The sequence below is a fragment of the Alexandromys fortis genome, unplaced genomic scaffold (genome assembly GCF_014885135.2).
Source record: "Alexandromys fortis isolate MF-2015 unplaced genomic scaffold, M_Fortis_MF-2015_v1.1 scaffold_283, whole genome shotgun sequence".
Classification (NCBI taxonomy): Eukaryota; Metazoa; Chordata; class Mammalia; order Rodentia; family Cricetidae; genus Alexandromys; species Alexandromys fortis.
Window position 1 is genome coordinate 1023754 of NW_026068164.1, and position 14439 is coordinate 1038192.

Here is a 14439-nt window from a genome sequence, read left to right on the forward strand (position 1 = left end):
TTTTGATAAGAGAGACAGATAGAATTCTAAAACAGTAAACTCAAAAGCCACTAGAGCCGCACAAAGGATATATTACACATTCTGTCCTTGTCAATGGAAGTTTCAGTGAAATTCCTAGCAGGTTTACAGCTGGGAAGGGAGAAAGGCCTCAAGCAATTAATTGTACTGGGATTCTTGTTGTGTCACTTGCAAAGGCTTTAGCCAGAAGCTCTGCTGAAGGGTTCCTCTCTGCCTTCTCATATCCTCCAAATTTTCCCCTATTTTTTTTTAATTTTCTTTTTCTTTTTTTTAAAGACTTCCAGGCAGGATTCTTTTTTATTTATTTTTTATTATGTATACAACATTCCTTCCATGTATGCCAGCAGGCCAGAAGAGGGAGGGCATCAGATCTCATTATAGATGGCTGTGAGCCACCATGTGATTGCTGGGAATTGAACTCAGGACCTGTGACGGAGTAGTCAGTGCTCTTAACCTCTGAGCCATCTCTCCAGCCCTTAAATTTTATTATTCAAGACAGGGTTTCTCTGTAGCTTTGGAACCTGTCCTGGAACTAGCTCTTGTAGCCCAGGCTGGCCTCGAACTCACAGAGAGCCACCTGCCTCCGCCTCTTGAATGTTTTTTGAGACAGAAAGTAGCCATGTAGCCTTGGTGTCCTGGAACTTACTCTGTAGACCAGGTTGGCTTTGAACTCAGTGACCCACCTGCCTCTGCTCCCAAGTACTGGGACCAACGGTTTGTCTCACTATGCTTGCCTTTCCCTATCTAGTCTCTCCTGCTACCCAGCCTCTGCTCCAGCTGCTGCCATCCGCCCACCAGGCCAAGGCCTCTCCTGCTGCACTGCACATGACGCCTGCTCCTGCTGCCTGCTCCTCGCGCTCCCCTTATCCAGCTCCTTGCCTCTGTTTCTGCTCCTCAGGCATTCATTCATTCATTCCCACTCACCCAGTGTAAAGGCCCCATCCACATCACTCAAGTTCTTGCTCAGATTCTTTGAAATGCCAAACTCACCTGTGTGTATTTTCTTTTTTTATTTTGGGTTTTTAAGACAGAGTTTCTCTGTAGCTTTGGAGCCTGTCATGGAACTTGCTCTGTAGGAGCTCACAGAGATCCTCCTGCCTCTGACTCTAGTGCTAGGATTCAAGGCGTGCGCCACCACCGCCCAGCCTGTGTGCATTTTGTTTCCTTTCTTCAGGCTCCACGTAAGAGCAAGAACCCCGTTTGTTCTGTTTATATTGTATTGTATTTGGCACCAATTAAATGCTTAGTACTTATTTGTTGAATGAATGAATGAATGTAGATGAAAAATGACCTTCTTGGTTCCAAAGTTTATTAATAGAGACCCATTCTTTTTTGGTTCCCCTTTGCCCCAGCTCCCAACTTCAATCAGTCACCCCACTCTAGGGCCTGAGGGTTTCCAGTACATGGAAAGTGAGTAAGATAGATTTGGACCTCATGCATATCTCTAGCTTCCAAATGTATGCTTTTCTTTAATGCAGCACAACGGTCCTTATTCCCCACACCTCTCACTGAAGCACTATATCAAATATATAAAACAGGAGCTGCTCTTTTTAAGGGAAAGTATTAGGGCTTATTGCTCAGAAGCATAATTTGCTGTTTGCTCCTCTTTTATTTTCATGACTTCATAGTACAAACAAAGGGGCTGAGCCCAGAAAGGGGCCATGATCATCCTTGAGACACAGTCTCAGGTCTCAGTCCAGTGCTTCTTCCATGGTACCATACTGGATTCCAGAGTCATCCATCAAGGGCAGAAGAAGCCCCCCCCCCCCGTGGTGTCTGCCATGGTGAGCGCCTGGCTTCTCCTCTGGTTACCTACCTCCTCAGCTGCTGGCCCTAGGGTCATGTGAGGGGCTGGCTGGAGGGTGGGTTGGTAGTGCAGGGAGTTTGGGCGGGTGCCTGTGTTGGAAGGCTAGTCAGGCTGGGGGTTTGGGGACTGATGAGCTGAGAAGGACTTTCTGGACATGTAGCAGGCTCTCCCTTCCTCAGGATGAGGTTGTTAAGCTCCTGAAGCAGCTGTTCCTCCAGGGATCCCCGTGCCTGAGGACTGCTCTTTGAATGGGGGCCTGGAGAAGAGTCAGGTATCCTCTCCTCCTGGCCCAACATGTTTGCTTTGGAGAGGGGGGTTTGATCAAAGGACCTGTGGCTGGCAAGGGGCGACTCTGCCTTGGCTGTCCACTCCCATGTGGAAGAGAAGGCGGTCATGTCCTTGGTAAGCTCAGGGAAGGCCCCGACCTCCTCATATACTGGCTCTTCATACACAGGCTCCTCCAGCTCATCTTGTTCCTCCACAGACCCCTGGGGTGACTTCATTGGCTGGATGGGAATGGGACAGCCGAGGATGGGCACAGTGTTAGAGTTACGGAATTATTAATCCTTGATCAAGTTCTTCCTTGAGTCAGACACTACAAAATACTTGACATATATGATGTCACAACAACCCCATGCAAGTGGGTCAAACTGCAAGACAGTGACATGCAGAGGGGTTAAGTTGCCCTGAGTCACATAGTAAGGAAATAGTAGTTGGTGAGACTTGAATCCAGATCTATCTGGCTCCAGAATGTGTTTGCTTAAACCCCCTTTCTTCTGTTTCTCAGATCTGTAGTTACTTTCTCCTTTCCTCATTGTATCACCCCTCACTGTCTTCCTCTGTTACTGACAGCCTGCCTCAGAACAGACACGTAGTGCACCAGGGCGTAGTCAGCATGGAACACACACAGGGATAGACACAAAGCCAGAGCAAGCACAATACTCACAAAGAACATGGATAAGGTCCTCCGGTTGTGTAGCCGCCGCTGGACACAGGTGGAGTGGGGAAGAGGGGAGGGAGAGACAGAGACAAAGTAAGACAACAGGAGACGGAGGCAGGAGGTGAGGGCACAAAGAATGTGGACAAGAGGGTCGTGGCGAGTGGGTGGGCATCTGGCACGCAGGCACGCTGTCTCCTCCTGCAGCATGACAAAGGTAACGGCAGGGCTCAGCTGTTTAGGACATGCTGGGGGTAGGGGCTCACCAGGGTCTGGTTGGCAGAAAGAAGGGTGGCTCCACTGTCATCTCCTCGGATGGGCAGCAAGGGCATAGTGCCAAACTTCTGACGAGCAAGGTCAGAAGAGGAACGACGACGTAAAACCACCGACTGCTGGTCATCGTGCTGAGGAGACAGTGAGGTGTTGGCATTAGTGGACCTGGGAGGCACTGGGGGGGGGGTATGGCTGGTCCCCAAAGGTACCAGAAGCCCAGCCTTCAGCCTCTTCCTTCCCCTCACCTGAGCTTTAAGAATGCTTGTGGTCCAGTCCCACATCTCGTCCTCATCAGTGCAGGACAGGCAGCTGTGGATGAACAGAGGGAATCAGGAAGCAGAAGGAGTCCTAGTACTAAGCATGGAGGAATGGAGAAGGGGACAGTAGAGGAAAGAGGACAGGGCAGGGCTGGGAAGAGATCTCAGTTCGTATAATGTGTTTGCCATGCAAGTATAGGGACTAGATTTGGATTCCCAGCACCATGTCAAAAAGGAGCAGTAAGAGAGATGGCTCAGTGGTTAAGAGCACTTGTTGCTCCTCCAGAGGACCTGGGTTCAACTCCAAACACCCATGTGGTAGCTCATAACCACCTGTAACCCTAGTTTCAGGGGCCTGACCTCTGGGGACCCCAGACATGCACATGGTACACAGATATAAATCCAGGCAAAATGACCCATACACATAAATCTTCTTGATTAAAAAGAAAAGCTGATTCTGGGATGGTGGCTAGTGCCTATCATCCCAGAGCTGGGGAGGTGGAGACAGGCAGCTCTCTGAGGCTCCCAGCCTAGCTTAACTGGCAAGCCCCAGGTCCTCGTGAATGACACCTGAAGTTTACCTCTGATCTCTGCACACATGAACACATACACGCAGGCACACGCATGCACATGGACGGGAAGCAGGGAGAAGCCAGAGAAGAAGCTAGCAAGTTAAGATGTACTCACAGGTGCACCTTATCCAGTATCAAAGTGAAGCCCCACCTGAAAGGCAAAGGGACCAGTGAGAAAATAACCAAAAGGCAGGGAGGTAATGGCAGGAAAGCTCTAAGTCAGGGCTAGGGAGGAACACTCACGGTGTTGGAGGTTTTAACTTCTTGCGGATTCCCAGGTAGACCTTGGCACCTTCCAGAGACCACTCCCGTTCTGGTTTAGAGCTCTGAGAACATGAACAGAGGCGTTAAGATAGAGAGGTACAAGAACACGGTGGTTAGGAAGATCAATAAGCCATGGGTGCAGTGGAACATGCGATCATGGAGTCAGAAAAGGCAACATTAGGGAAGCAATGAGATTGGCGAGGATATGAGCTATGGAGTCAGGGGCTGGTACCGTTGCAGCCGCTGCTGCCTGACCGACCGGCCACCCAACATTGCACCCCTCTCGCCCTGCGGTGTCACCTTCTTCTCCTTGAGCAGCAGCAGGCAGCGGCCACGCAACAAAAAGAACCTCTCCTGGAAGCGGCTTCCCAGCAAGCGAGGTGGCTCCTCACGACACCGTAGCAGGCCCACCCGTGGGCTCTCGCGCCGGACTCCTAGGCACAGAAGAGCAATGCCGGGTGGAGGCTACTGGGAGAGAGGCCTGAGGAATGCTGGGCTGGGGGAGGAGGCTCACCTGTGAAAAGGCAGCCAGCGTGTGCCATGGAGACTTTTCTCAGGAGCAGGGAGGCTGAGCAGGGCTCTGGAAGCTGGCACCATTGCAGGGCCTGCTCTAGGACCTTTTCTTTGGGGTGCAGTGGCCTCTCTGGAGGGAAATGTTGATCGAGGCAGGTAGTAATCAGAAAAGCTAGCCAAAGACTGGAGCCCCCACCTCATCTCCCCATCCACCTATCTAATCACAGACATTTATTTTAACCCTGATGCCATGCCAGGCGCTGTCCCTGGGATACAGTGGGGAGATCGATACATATGGCCCGCTTTCTTGAAGCTACAGCCTAATGAAGGAGCCAACAGTAAACCGGTAATCAAGCAAAATAGAGACCAGCAATAATTTAAAAAAAAAAAAGGATCTATTTTTAATTTGTGTGTATGTGTTTTGGGTGTGTGTATGTGTGTGTGTGTGTGTGTGTGTGTGTGTGTGTGTGTTTTCCTGGAAGCTAGAGTTACAGGCAGTTGTAAGCTACCCAGTGTAGGTACTTGGAACAAACTTCTGGTCCTCTGCAGCACTCTCACTCAACCACTGAACCATTCCTCCAGCCTCCAATAATCACTTTTAAATAAACAATATTTAAGAGAACAAAGAGACAAAGGGAAAAGCAGGTGAGTAGTGAGGAAGGCTAGGCGGGCAAGGCCTGTTAGAAGTTGCATTTGTAGACAAGGCTCACCAATCTATTAAAAGATTAAGCAAAGTAAACTACATAAGATCATGGATGATATTTTTCATTTATTTCCTTGATTTGGGTTTGGGACGTTTCTTTGCTTTGAAACAATGCCTCACTATGTAGCCCTGTCTGGCCTGGAAGCCAGAACAGACTGTCCTCCTCCACATGTCCCTGCCTCCCTACTGCTATGGTTACAGGTGTGCACCACCACAACTTCAGGTCGGATCTTATAGAAGCAAAAGTAAGAACAAATGCTATGTGTCAAGAAAGTCTTCTTGGGGGAACTAAAGAGTCAGTGTGGCCTGAATAGGGATGCACGGAACTCGGTGGTGCACGCCTGCCTTCCATCCTCAGACACCTATGTGCAGTCCTCAGCACGGTGGAGAGAAGGTGGCAAAGAGACAGAGGAGACAGAGGATATGGCTGATGTGGGATGGTCTCTAAGAAATAACCAGCAGCCATGCATTCAAGGGTTCGCAGGCCATACGGACTTTGAGTTTTATCACAAATTCATTAGGAACCCATGAGAAGGTTTTAACCATAAGAATCGTGTGGTCTGGTTTATACTTGAAATGTTCATTTGACTACTCTTCCGAAAACAGATTGTAGAGAGGCAAAAGCGGAACAATGTCCAGCTCTCCCCGGTCTAGAGCCATGCAGTTCAGTGGTTCCTATTGGGAGACAGACAGATAATGGTGACTCTGACTAGGGAGGTGGAAACAATAGAGATGGAGAAAAATGAATGCAATCAGCAGGACTAATTAATTGCTGCATTGAGTATGAAGATGAAGAGGGGCGGGCATAGGACCCTTAGGCTTCTGGACCTGAGAGCTGAGTGAACTGTGGTCATATTTGCTGAGAAAGAGAAGCCAGAAAACAGTTTGGGCTTTGTATTGGAGGCGGGGCCTAGCAAGGGAGGAAATGACAGTACTGAAATGCCTGTGGGAATGGCGGTGTCACTAGGCAACTGCATGTGTAAGTCTACAGTGCAGAGGAGAGATCTGAACTGGAGATAAAAATGTGGGCTGTCAGCCAGGCATGCTAGGGTATACCTGTCATCCCAGCACTTGGTAGAAAGAAGCAGGAGAATTTCCATAAGATCAAGGCCAACTTCATCTACATAGTGAGTCTCCAGCTCACCGGAATTAATTTGAGTGTCAGTTAATGGTATTTAAAGCCATGGGGAAGAATGTAAGTAGAAAAGAAAAAAAAAATGGCTCAGTATTGACATTTGGCTCTTCTAACATTTCAATCAGGGCAAACGAGGAAAAGGAGCCTCCTTTGAGATAGAGGGGAAACCTCTGCTGAAGCTAAGAGAAGACTGAGAAAAGGAATCCATCCACTACGGGAGCACCTTCTCATGTGGATGAGTTGACTTAGTAAAATGGCCATGACATCTGGCAACAGGGAAGTCACTGATGACCTTGGTCATGTGTCCACACACACAAATGTGTGATCATGCTCACCGAGCTCTCCGTGCTCAAGAATTTCAAATGTCACCCACAAGTCTGTCCCTGATGTTGTCCCTCGCATCTCCAGCACCTGGTTAGTGAGCTCCTCAGCAGTCAGTGTTGGGGACACCTAACATACCCACAAAAGAAACCATGTTGATTAGACCATTGCGCCTGCCCTTCTCCCCTTCCCCTCCAGTCCCTAAAGACTGACCTTTAGGGTGACGCAATTGTCCGGGAGCTGCTGTTCTAAATAAACTTCCATGATGAGATCTCCAGCCTGGGACAACTGAGGGGAGATAGAGGAGGACACAGAGGTTACAAAAATACAGGATGGAAGAATGCTTCCTTTGTAACTCCTCCAACAAAGGTCTCCTTCCAGCCCTCGCTCCCAGCATGCCTTGGGCCTTTGACTTGAGCTCCAGACCTGGGAGACTGCAGGTTTAGCCTCATATGGTGCCACTTCAGCCAGTGTGATGCAGTGGCTTCAAGAAGAGGTTTGCAGTCAAGACTGCTTATGTCCCTTCTCTGCCACTCACCCACTATGACCTGGAAGAAGTGACTCAAGAGTCTCAATTCTTTATTTGAAAAAAGAGAGAGAGAGAGAGAGAGAGAGAGAGAGAGAGAGAGAGAGAGAGACTACCTACTTAATGGAGTTATGTGGTGCTAAAATGAGATTAGAGATTTCTGGAACATAGGATGTCCTCAACAGTACTTGTTATTGTATTTTAAACAATATTCTTCCTGCCCCACTCCATATCCCCCAAGGACTCATGCTGGCCTTGAACTCCGAGACAGGTTTCACCTAGATCCAACCTGATGCTGCTGCTTGCTTTGTAGCTGAGGATGACCTTAAACTTTTGATCTTTCTGCTTCTACCTTCTGAGTGCTGGGATTACAGACATGTGCTACCACCATGTTTGGTTTTGTGTGTAGTGCTGTGTGAATCCAACTGAGGGCTTCGTGCATGCTAGGCAAGTATATAATCTGAGCTGCATTCCCATCCCTGACCTGCAGAGGTCTCTGTGGCTGAACTCTTGATACTCCTACCTCCACAACTACACTAAACTTGGCTTTCCTGAGATCTCCTGCACTTAGAAGTAGGGTGCTGGGGATGTATTTCAGTGAGAGACTGCTTGCCTAGGCTCTGTGAGGCCCTCGTTTTAGTACTCAGTACCACAGAGAAAGTGAAATACTGAAGAATCCTCACGGTAGAATAGACGACCAAATAACACTACCCAAAGCAGTTCGTTCTGGGGATTCCCCATCTACCAAAGAGCCAAGAGTCAATGTGCAGGAAGACAGGCTGAAAGGAAGCTGTGCAGGCAGAAGGCTCGGTTCCTATGGTGATGTCACTCCTCCTGCCCCACTCAGCAGTCTAAGGCAGGGCAAGTTACCTGCACATCCTTCCAGGTGGTGATGAGACTGACCTCCAAGTCGATCTGGGCTGCCTGGTCAGAGTCAATCTGCAAAAGGGCCAAAAGTTATTTCCGGGGCTGCTAGGAAAGGAGGGAAGTGGGGCACATATCAAGGTCAAAGGGGAACTGGAGAAGGTCAGAGGCCTGAAGAGCCAGGAATCAATGATGAGAGGACGTTGGGGGTTGAAGTAGTAGGAGAAGGAAGCCCAGGAGTCTGGGAGGGGGGTGCTAATGCAGGGGTAGGTGAGGGCTTTTGGGATGAGGGTCCCGACGCTGAGTCCACAGGGGTGAGGTGGAGGGGTTGTACGGCAGGGTTAGGAAAGCCTTACGTCAAAGACAGAGATGTAGCCGTCGATGAGCTCCTGCAGTACCCGCACCTCATGCTCCCCCCGCCCATCCGTCTGGAACACACTAGGCGCAAACAGGAGGGCCAGGTTTCGTGTGCACATCTGGTTTAGAGCCGCACACTTCTGCACCCTGCAGAGAGAGAGAGAGAAAGAGAGAATGAGAATGAATCTGGGTCTTGGATCCAGTCCATGCTCACCACTTCACCAATACATTCATTAACTTGGTAGGCACTTACCCCCCCCCCCTCTATTGTATGCTAGGGTCTAGGCTAAGTGCTGGGATCAGTGGACAAGACAACATTGGCCTCAAGGAGTTTTGACTATCTCAGGGACATAGTTAAGGTACGGGTGGTCATTACTGGAGCAAGTATCACAGTTTTTAGGTGAAGAGCAAGAATAAATATTTCAGGCCCTAAGACCATATACTCTCTGTTGTAACTTCTCAGCTCAGCTGCCGCCTTGCTTCCCACCATGATGATAATGGACTAAACCTCTGAAACTGCAAGCAAGCCACCACAATTAAATGTTTTCCTTTATAAGAGTTGCTGTGGTCATGGTGCCTTTTCACAGCCATAGAAACCCTAACTTAGACACCAACCTAAAGTCACATGGCTAGAATGGAAGACCTGATTAAAACCTAAGTCTCTATAGTCCCTAAATCCATTCTCTGAACCTTGAGCTGTCACCCTACCCTACGTAACAGCTATTCATGAAATTGACTAATGAATGAGATCGTGGCATCGGTTTAAAGTGTGAAGGATCAGGAAAGGAAGTTGAGAAGGCCCGACCGTACTGACCGATAGAGATGCCCAATGAGGGTAGCCAGTGTTCGGCGGTTGACTCGAGGCAGGCAGCCAATCACTTCCTTGTATTTCTCCAGGCGCTGATTCTTCTGAGGAAGCTCTAGGGACAGAGAAGAGGAGAGCTGGAGAGGAACCAGGAAGAGAGAATGGAGGCTGAGAGCAGAGACTTTCTGAGAAACAAACCCAGCATGGATGTCTCTCTCTCTCTGCCTCCTTCTTCACTGTGACAGTTTCTGTCAACTTGACACAAAGCTAGAGTCACCAGGGAAGAGCTAGCCTCGGCTGCCGAGTTGTCTCCATCAGACTGGTCTGTGGGAGCATTTTCTTGATTAATGATTGATGCAGGAGGGCCAAGTGCACTATGGGTAGTGCCATCCCTGGACAGGTGTAAAAGGCTGAGCAAGCCATCGGGAGCAAGCCAGTAAGCAGTTTTCTGCCGTGATTCCCGCTTGAATTTCTGCCCTAGCTTTTCTCAGAGATGGATTGTGATGTGGAAATGTTAAGACAAATAAATCCTTTCCTCCCCATGTTGCTTTTCATCGTGATGTTCATCACATTAGTAGAAAGCATACTAGGACTTGCCCCAAGCCAAGATCAGCCAGGGTGGGGAATGTTGAGGAGGGGGCTCATGCACCAGTTCCACACGAGAGCTTTGTGGATGCTGACAGAAGAAAAATGAGATCCCAGTGGAGTCTCAGAAGTACCTGCAGCCTCCCTCCAACGAGGCAGCAACCTAGCACAGGTCACGGGGTCATCAAGCTCTCGAAAGAAGCGTTTGAGCGTGTCAGTAACATCTTCTACAAAGTGTTCCCGTGGTCTGAGCTTCACTGACCGGGCATCCCGCCTAAATTCAGCCAAGAGTTTCAGGCTGCGGGCCCGAGCACCCCCTTTCCGATAGACACCTTCCAGCCGAAGCCCTGAAAACAACCAATAGCCCCTGTTCAATATTGCGTGAAGACAGAACACCACCTACCCAGCAGCCCCTTGATGATCATCCCCCATGCTATGTGGCTGCTTGGTCTCAGCTACTTGCTAGACCAGTCTTGGTTCTCAACTCCCTGCTGGAAAGTCCTTTCTTTCTTTCTTTTTTTAAATATTTATTTATTATGTATACAATATTCTGTCTGTGTGTTTGCCTGCAGGCCAGAAGAGGGCACCAGACCCCATTACAGATGGTTGTGAGCCACCATGTGGTTGCTGGGAATTGAACTCAGGACCTTTGGAAGAGCAGGCAATGCTCTTAACCTCTGAGCCATCTCTCCAGCCCCTGGAAAGTCCTTTCTTGACCACATCGGCATGAATGGCATAACCATCAGGCTGTAGCTTCCACTTTTATTTTTATGAAATATTCTCTGAAATCACAATATGGTTGACTGCACTGTCCACATCCTCTAAAATTGGGCATTCACCTGATCAACAAAATTTATCTGTAACCCTAACATCAGTAAGTCATTGTTTAGTATCGATGGGGGATTGGATTCAACGGTCCTCCCACAAATTACAAACTCTATGGATGCTTAAGTTTCTTATATGAAGTGGTGCATTTGCACATAACTATAGTGATATTTCATTTGTGATTAAACATGTGTGCTACCACTTCCTGGTCAGTAAGGCTGACCAGTCAGTGTGACTGTTTTATTCTCTGATCTTCAGGCAAGCTTTATTTATTAAAATACAAATGAAATATCACTACACATAACCCTATGTAAATCATGTCTGGATTGCTTATAATACCTAATATGATGTAAAGAATGACCACAAAAAGTATATATAGTCACTACAACTGTTTTCAAATTTTCTGTGTTTAGTTGGCTGAGTATACAGATATAGAAACTGTGGCTACAGAGAGACTGTGTACTTCTGGTTAACTTGTAACATAGAGTAAAGAAAAAGTCAGCTCTTTCTTCCACACACATGCTCCTAGCTAAGGTCTCAGGTTATTAATAAATATCCTTTTTTTTCTTTTTGAGGAACTAGGGATGGAAACCAGGGCCTCAAACATACAAGGCAAATACTCTGCCACTGAGCTGTGGCCCCAGCCACATCCCTTTTATGAAATATTTAGTCATATGTTCCTTTTCTTTCTGCTGGTGATTTTGCTGGTGAAAACGCTCTTTCAAGAGTATGTAGATTGTTGCATGAGGTAGTGTTACATGAGGACCCTGTGATGTGGTTTACAGAGAACATTAAATAAGTTTCATTCAGGTCTGTTTGTGCTGATGTTGACCTTGAACTGAGTGTCACTGAATCAACCATATATATATTAAATAAATTGCCTTTACACAACAAAACACGCCAAACAAGTTTGTTTGTTTGTTGGTTTTTTTTTTTTTTGTTTTTTTTTTGTGAACTGGTTGGTAAAAACCTTGTGGCCAGAAGTTCCGAGGACTTTCATCCTGCCTCTCCCCTGGGACTGATATTCAGTATTCAAGTAATTAAGTGTTTGCAGTGGCTTTGTAGAACATAACTCCTGCAAATAACGAGAGCTGATGATGTTTGTTTTCTTAATACCCATCTTTCCCAGTAGCCTGTGAGCCTCGCAGGGCCTTCCCTGTTCCCCCAGCCTCCTCGCCGACAGCCATATGGTAGTAGCACCTGAACCAACAGTTGTCAAATGAGTACTGCCATGCAGAGACCTTGGAGAGGTAGGTGTGTCCACCTCAGGCCTTCTCTTGAGGCCTCAGACTGAATACTAGGGAAGCTAAAAAAAAAAGGAGCGAGGAGCTGGTGAATGTAAGATCACTGGATGAGGTTACAGCCAAAGTGGGGAGAATGTCATTAGCCACTATCTATCCACTGCCCATGACTGGCAAAATGCAACTCTTTGTATGGTCATAAAGGTGTCTTTCTTTTTTTCCTTCAATAATAGGATTAAACCCAGAGTTTCTTCCATGCCAGGATAAGAACCTTATCCATAATCAATACCTTCAGCCCTTTTTGTATTTTGAGATGAGCTCCCACTAAGTTGCTTATGCTGCCCTTGAACTTGTTTCATAACCTAATGCCTTGAACTTGGACTCCTTCTACCTCAAATTACTGAATAGTTGTAGTAGGCCCAGTTGTTTCCTTTGGTTCCTTGGCTGGTTTTGATGCTGGGGATAGAACCCAGATTCTGTAACCACCTTGGTGTCCTAAGAATTTTTCTTTTTCAATATCCAGCCTCCTAAAAAACGTTTATACAGGATGTAGATTCATTAGGCCAGACTCCACAAAGACCAAGAGTCCCGGACATTCTCTCTTCCATAGAGTTATTCTGTTCAGACCTTCGGGGATCTTGTCCTGCCCAGTTTAGCCCTTGCCTCATAGACGCCTCCTCTCAATCCACCACCTCTCTGAAGCCTCACATTTCTTGTGTCCCTCTTGCCCTCTGTACCAGTATCACCTCTGAGCAGGGACAGCCTGCCGGGCCCTGTACTCTTGGCTTAACAAGCATCAGCTCATTGTCACACTAGACTGGAAAATGGGGACCGATGGTTCCATTTTATAGATAAGGGAACTAAGGCTCAGAGAGTCACATGGCCAGCTGGCGTTGTGTTCCAGGTAACACACACACACGCGCACACACACACACACACACACACACACACACACGCACACTGGCCTTTTCCAACCCCTCCCCACTGGCTCATTGTCAGTCGGCACCCACTCACCATGCTGTGTGACGAAACTGATGCAAGCGTCCACAATGATCGGGATGTCGCCCCGGCTCATCTGCTGCTCCTGCAGCCCTGTGCCACCCCCTCCAGCAGCACTCCCAATGGCTGTGTTCCACGCTGCAAAGTCTAGCCGGCCTTCCCCCTGCACATACAGGGTCCTGAGACCCGAGAAACCTGAGTTAGAGCCGGCTCCAGAGATCAGACAGAAGCTGGGGAACACAAGGAGCTGACTTCCCAGAGCTACCAGCAGGGGGCAACAACACCAAGCCTAGAAAGTTCCCTAAACAGGGGAAGCAACTTTGAGGAAGCAGGAAGGAAGGGGTGGGAGGAAGCTGGGTTCAAAGGGTCACAGATAAGTAGAACATTACCTTCCTGTCTCTACCAGGACCAAGTGCTCCTTTTTGTCTGGAGTTTCAGCTGCAGAGACCACACCTAAAGAAGAATCCTTGAACATTATCATCATAGTGAAGACTCATAGGTATGTAGGTGCCAGGTTAGCAGCCTTACAAACAATGCTCCACGGGTAAACTACACACTAGTACACCCATGTGATATACGAGTGCTCAGAGGTTAAATAATTTGCTAAAAGGGCAAAGCTGAGTTAAGACTCAGGTCTGTTGTTCCCAGAGTCCTACTGCATTATTCTAGCATGTTCCTCTTCCAGAAGGCAACAGTGAAGACACACACATAGTCCATCGTCCTGGTCCCCAACCAGCAAATAATATTTATTGAGTACTTACAAGTTGCTTCCTGCCAGGTTCTGTGATAAAAGTGTTTAAGTATTTCCTTATTTGAACATTATTCCTCATTCTAGTCCTTGGAGGAAGGTCTTACTGTTGTCCATTTTAAGATTAAAAATCCAAGGCATGGAAAAGTTGAGGAACTCCTCCAAGGACACAAGCTTGGAACTCATGGGAATGGGGTCCAAAGCTAGGTAGTCTGACGTCAGACCCTAGATCTGCTATTACATTCTGTTCTTTCCCATAAGGATTCCCAAATAAAAAAGGTTCCGTCTTGCTGTTGCCCATGGCCACCCTTGCGCCCTGTCCACACCCCTGCTCACTGATTTCCTGTAGACGCCGTAAATGCACCATGTCCTCAGGGGCTGGGGGACCAGGGCCTGGCGCTGGACACAGGAAGAGGTGGTCACCACGAAGGAGGCCGAACCCTGACAGCCAGAGACCAGGAGCCGGGCCTGCGTGGGAGGGGGACCGTAGCGACAGGCGTCCCATCCGCTGCAACCCAGCACCCAGCAGCTGGTGACAGCTGAGCGGGGAAAACCACTGTGGAGGTAGAAGTGGACACGGGTGGGAAGGGAAAGAAGGGACAAGACAGGGGTCCAGGGAGAGGAACAGACAGGGAAGAAACTCATTCAGTTTGCTCCAGCATTCGGGAGACCCTGTGTGGCTGTCTTGC

General features: G+C 48.2%; 1 protein-coding gene across 5 annotated transcripts in view; it reads right to left on the reverse strand.

Moving 5' to 3' along the window:
* Positions 1–1311: 1311 nt before the first annotated feature.
* Positions 1312–14439, reverse strand: part of Arap3 (ArfGAP with RhoGAP domain, ankyrin repeat and PH domain 3) — a 27000-nt gene continuing 13872 nt past the window's right edge. For 4 of the 5 annotated variants that reach the window (XM_050127963.1, XM_050127965.1, XM_050127961.1 and 1 more), the window contains 17 exons: positions 14087–14306; positions 13392–13455; positions 13018–13181; positions 10072–10284; positions 9362–9467; positions 8547–8694; positions 8197–8265; positions 7014–7088; positions 6815–6929; positions 4643–4771; positions 4429–4562; positions 4108–4190; positions 3980–4015; positions 3281–3344; positions 3029–3166; positions 2772–2810; positions 1312–2331 (listed from right to left, as the gene is read on the reverse strand). In XM_050127963.1, coding sequence (XP_049983920.1) covers positions 1858–2331; positions 2772–2810; positions 3029–3166; positions 3281–3344; positions 3980–4015; positions 4108–4190; positions 4429–4562; positions 4643–4771; positions 6815–6929; positions 7014–7088; positions 8197–8265; positions 8547–8694; positions 9362–9467; positions 10072–10284; positions 13018–13181; positions 13392–13455; positions 14087–14306 — 2271 coding nt within the window. In that variant the 3' untranslated portion in view covers positions 1312–1857. The remainder of the gene's footprint in view (positions 2332–2771; positions 2811–3028; positions 3167–3280; positions 3345–3979; positions 4016–4107; positions 4191–4428; positions 4563–4642; positions 4772–6814; positions 6930–7013; positions 7089–8196; positions 8266–8546; positions 8695–9361; positions 9468–10071; positions 10285–13017; positions 13182–13391; positions 13456–14086; positions 14307–14439) is intronic. The other variant, XM_050127966.1, reaches the window with a different exon arrangement.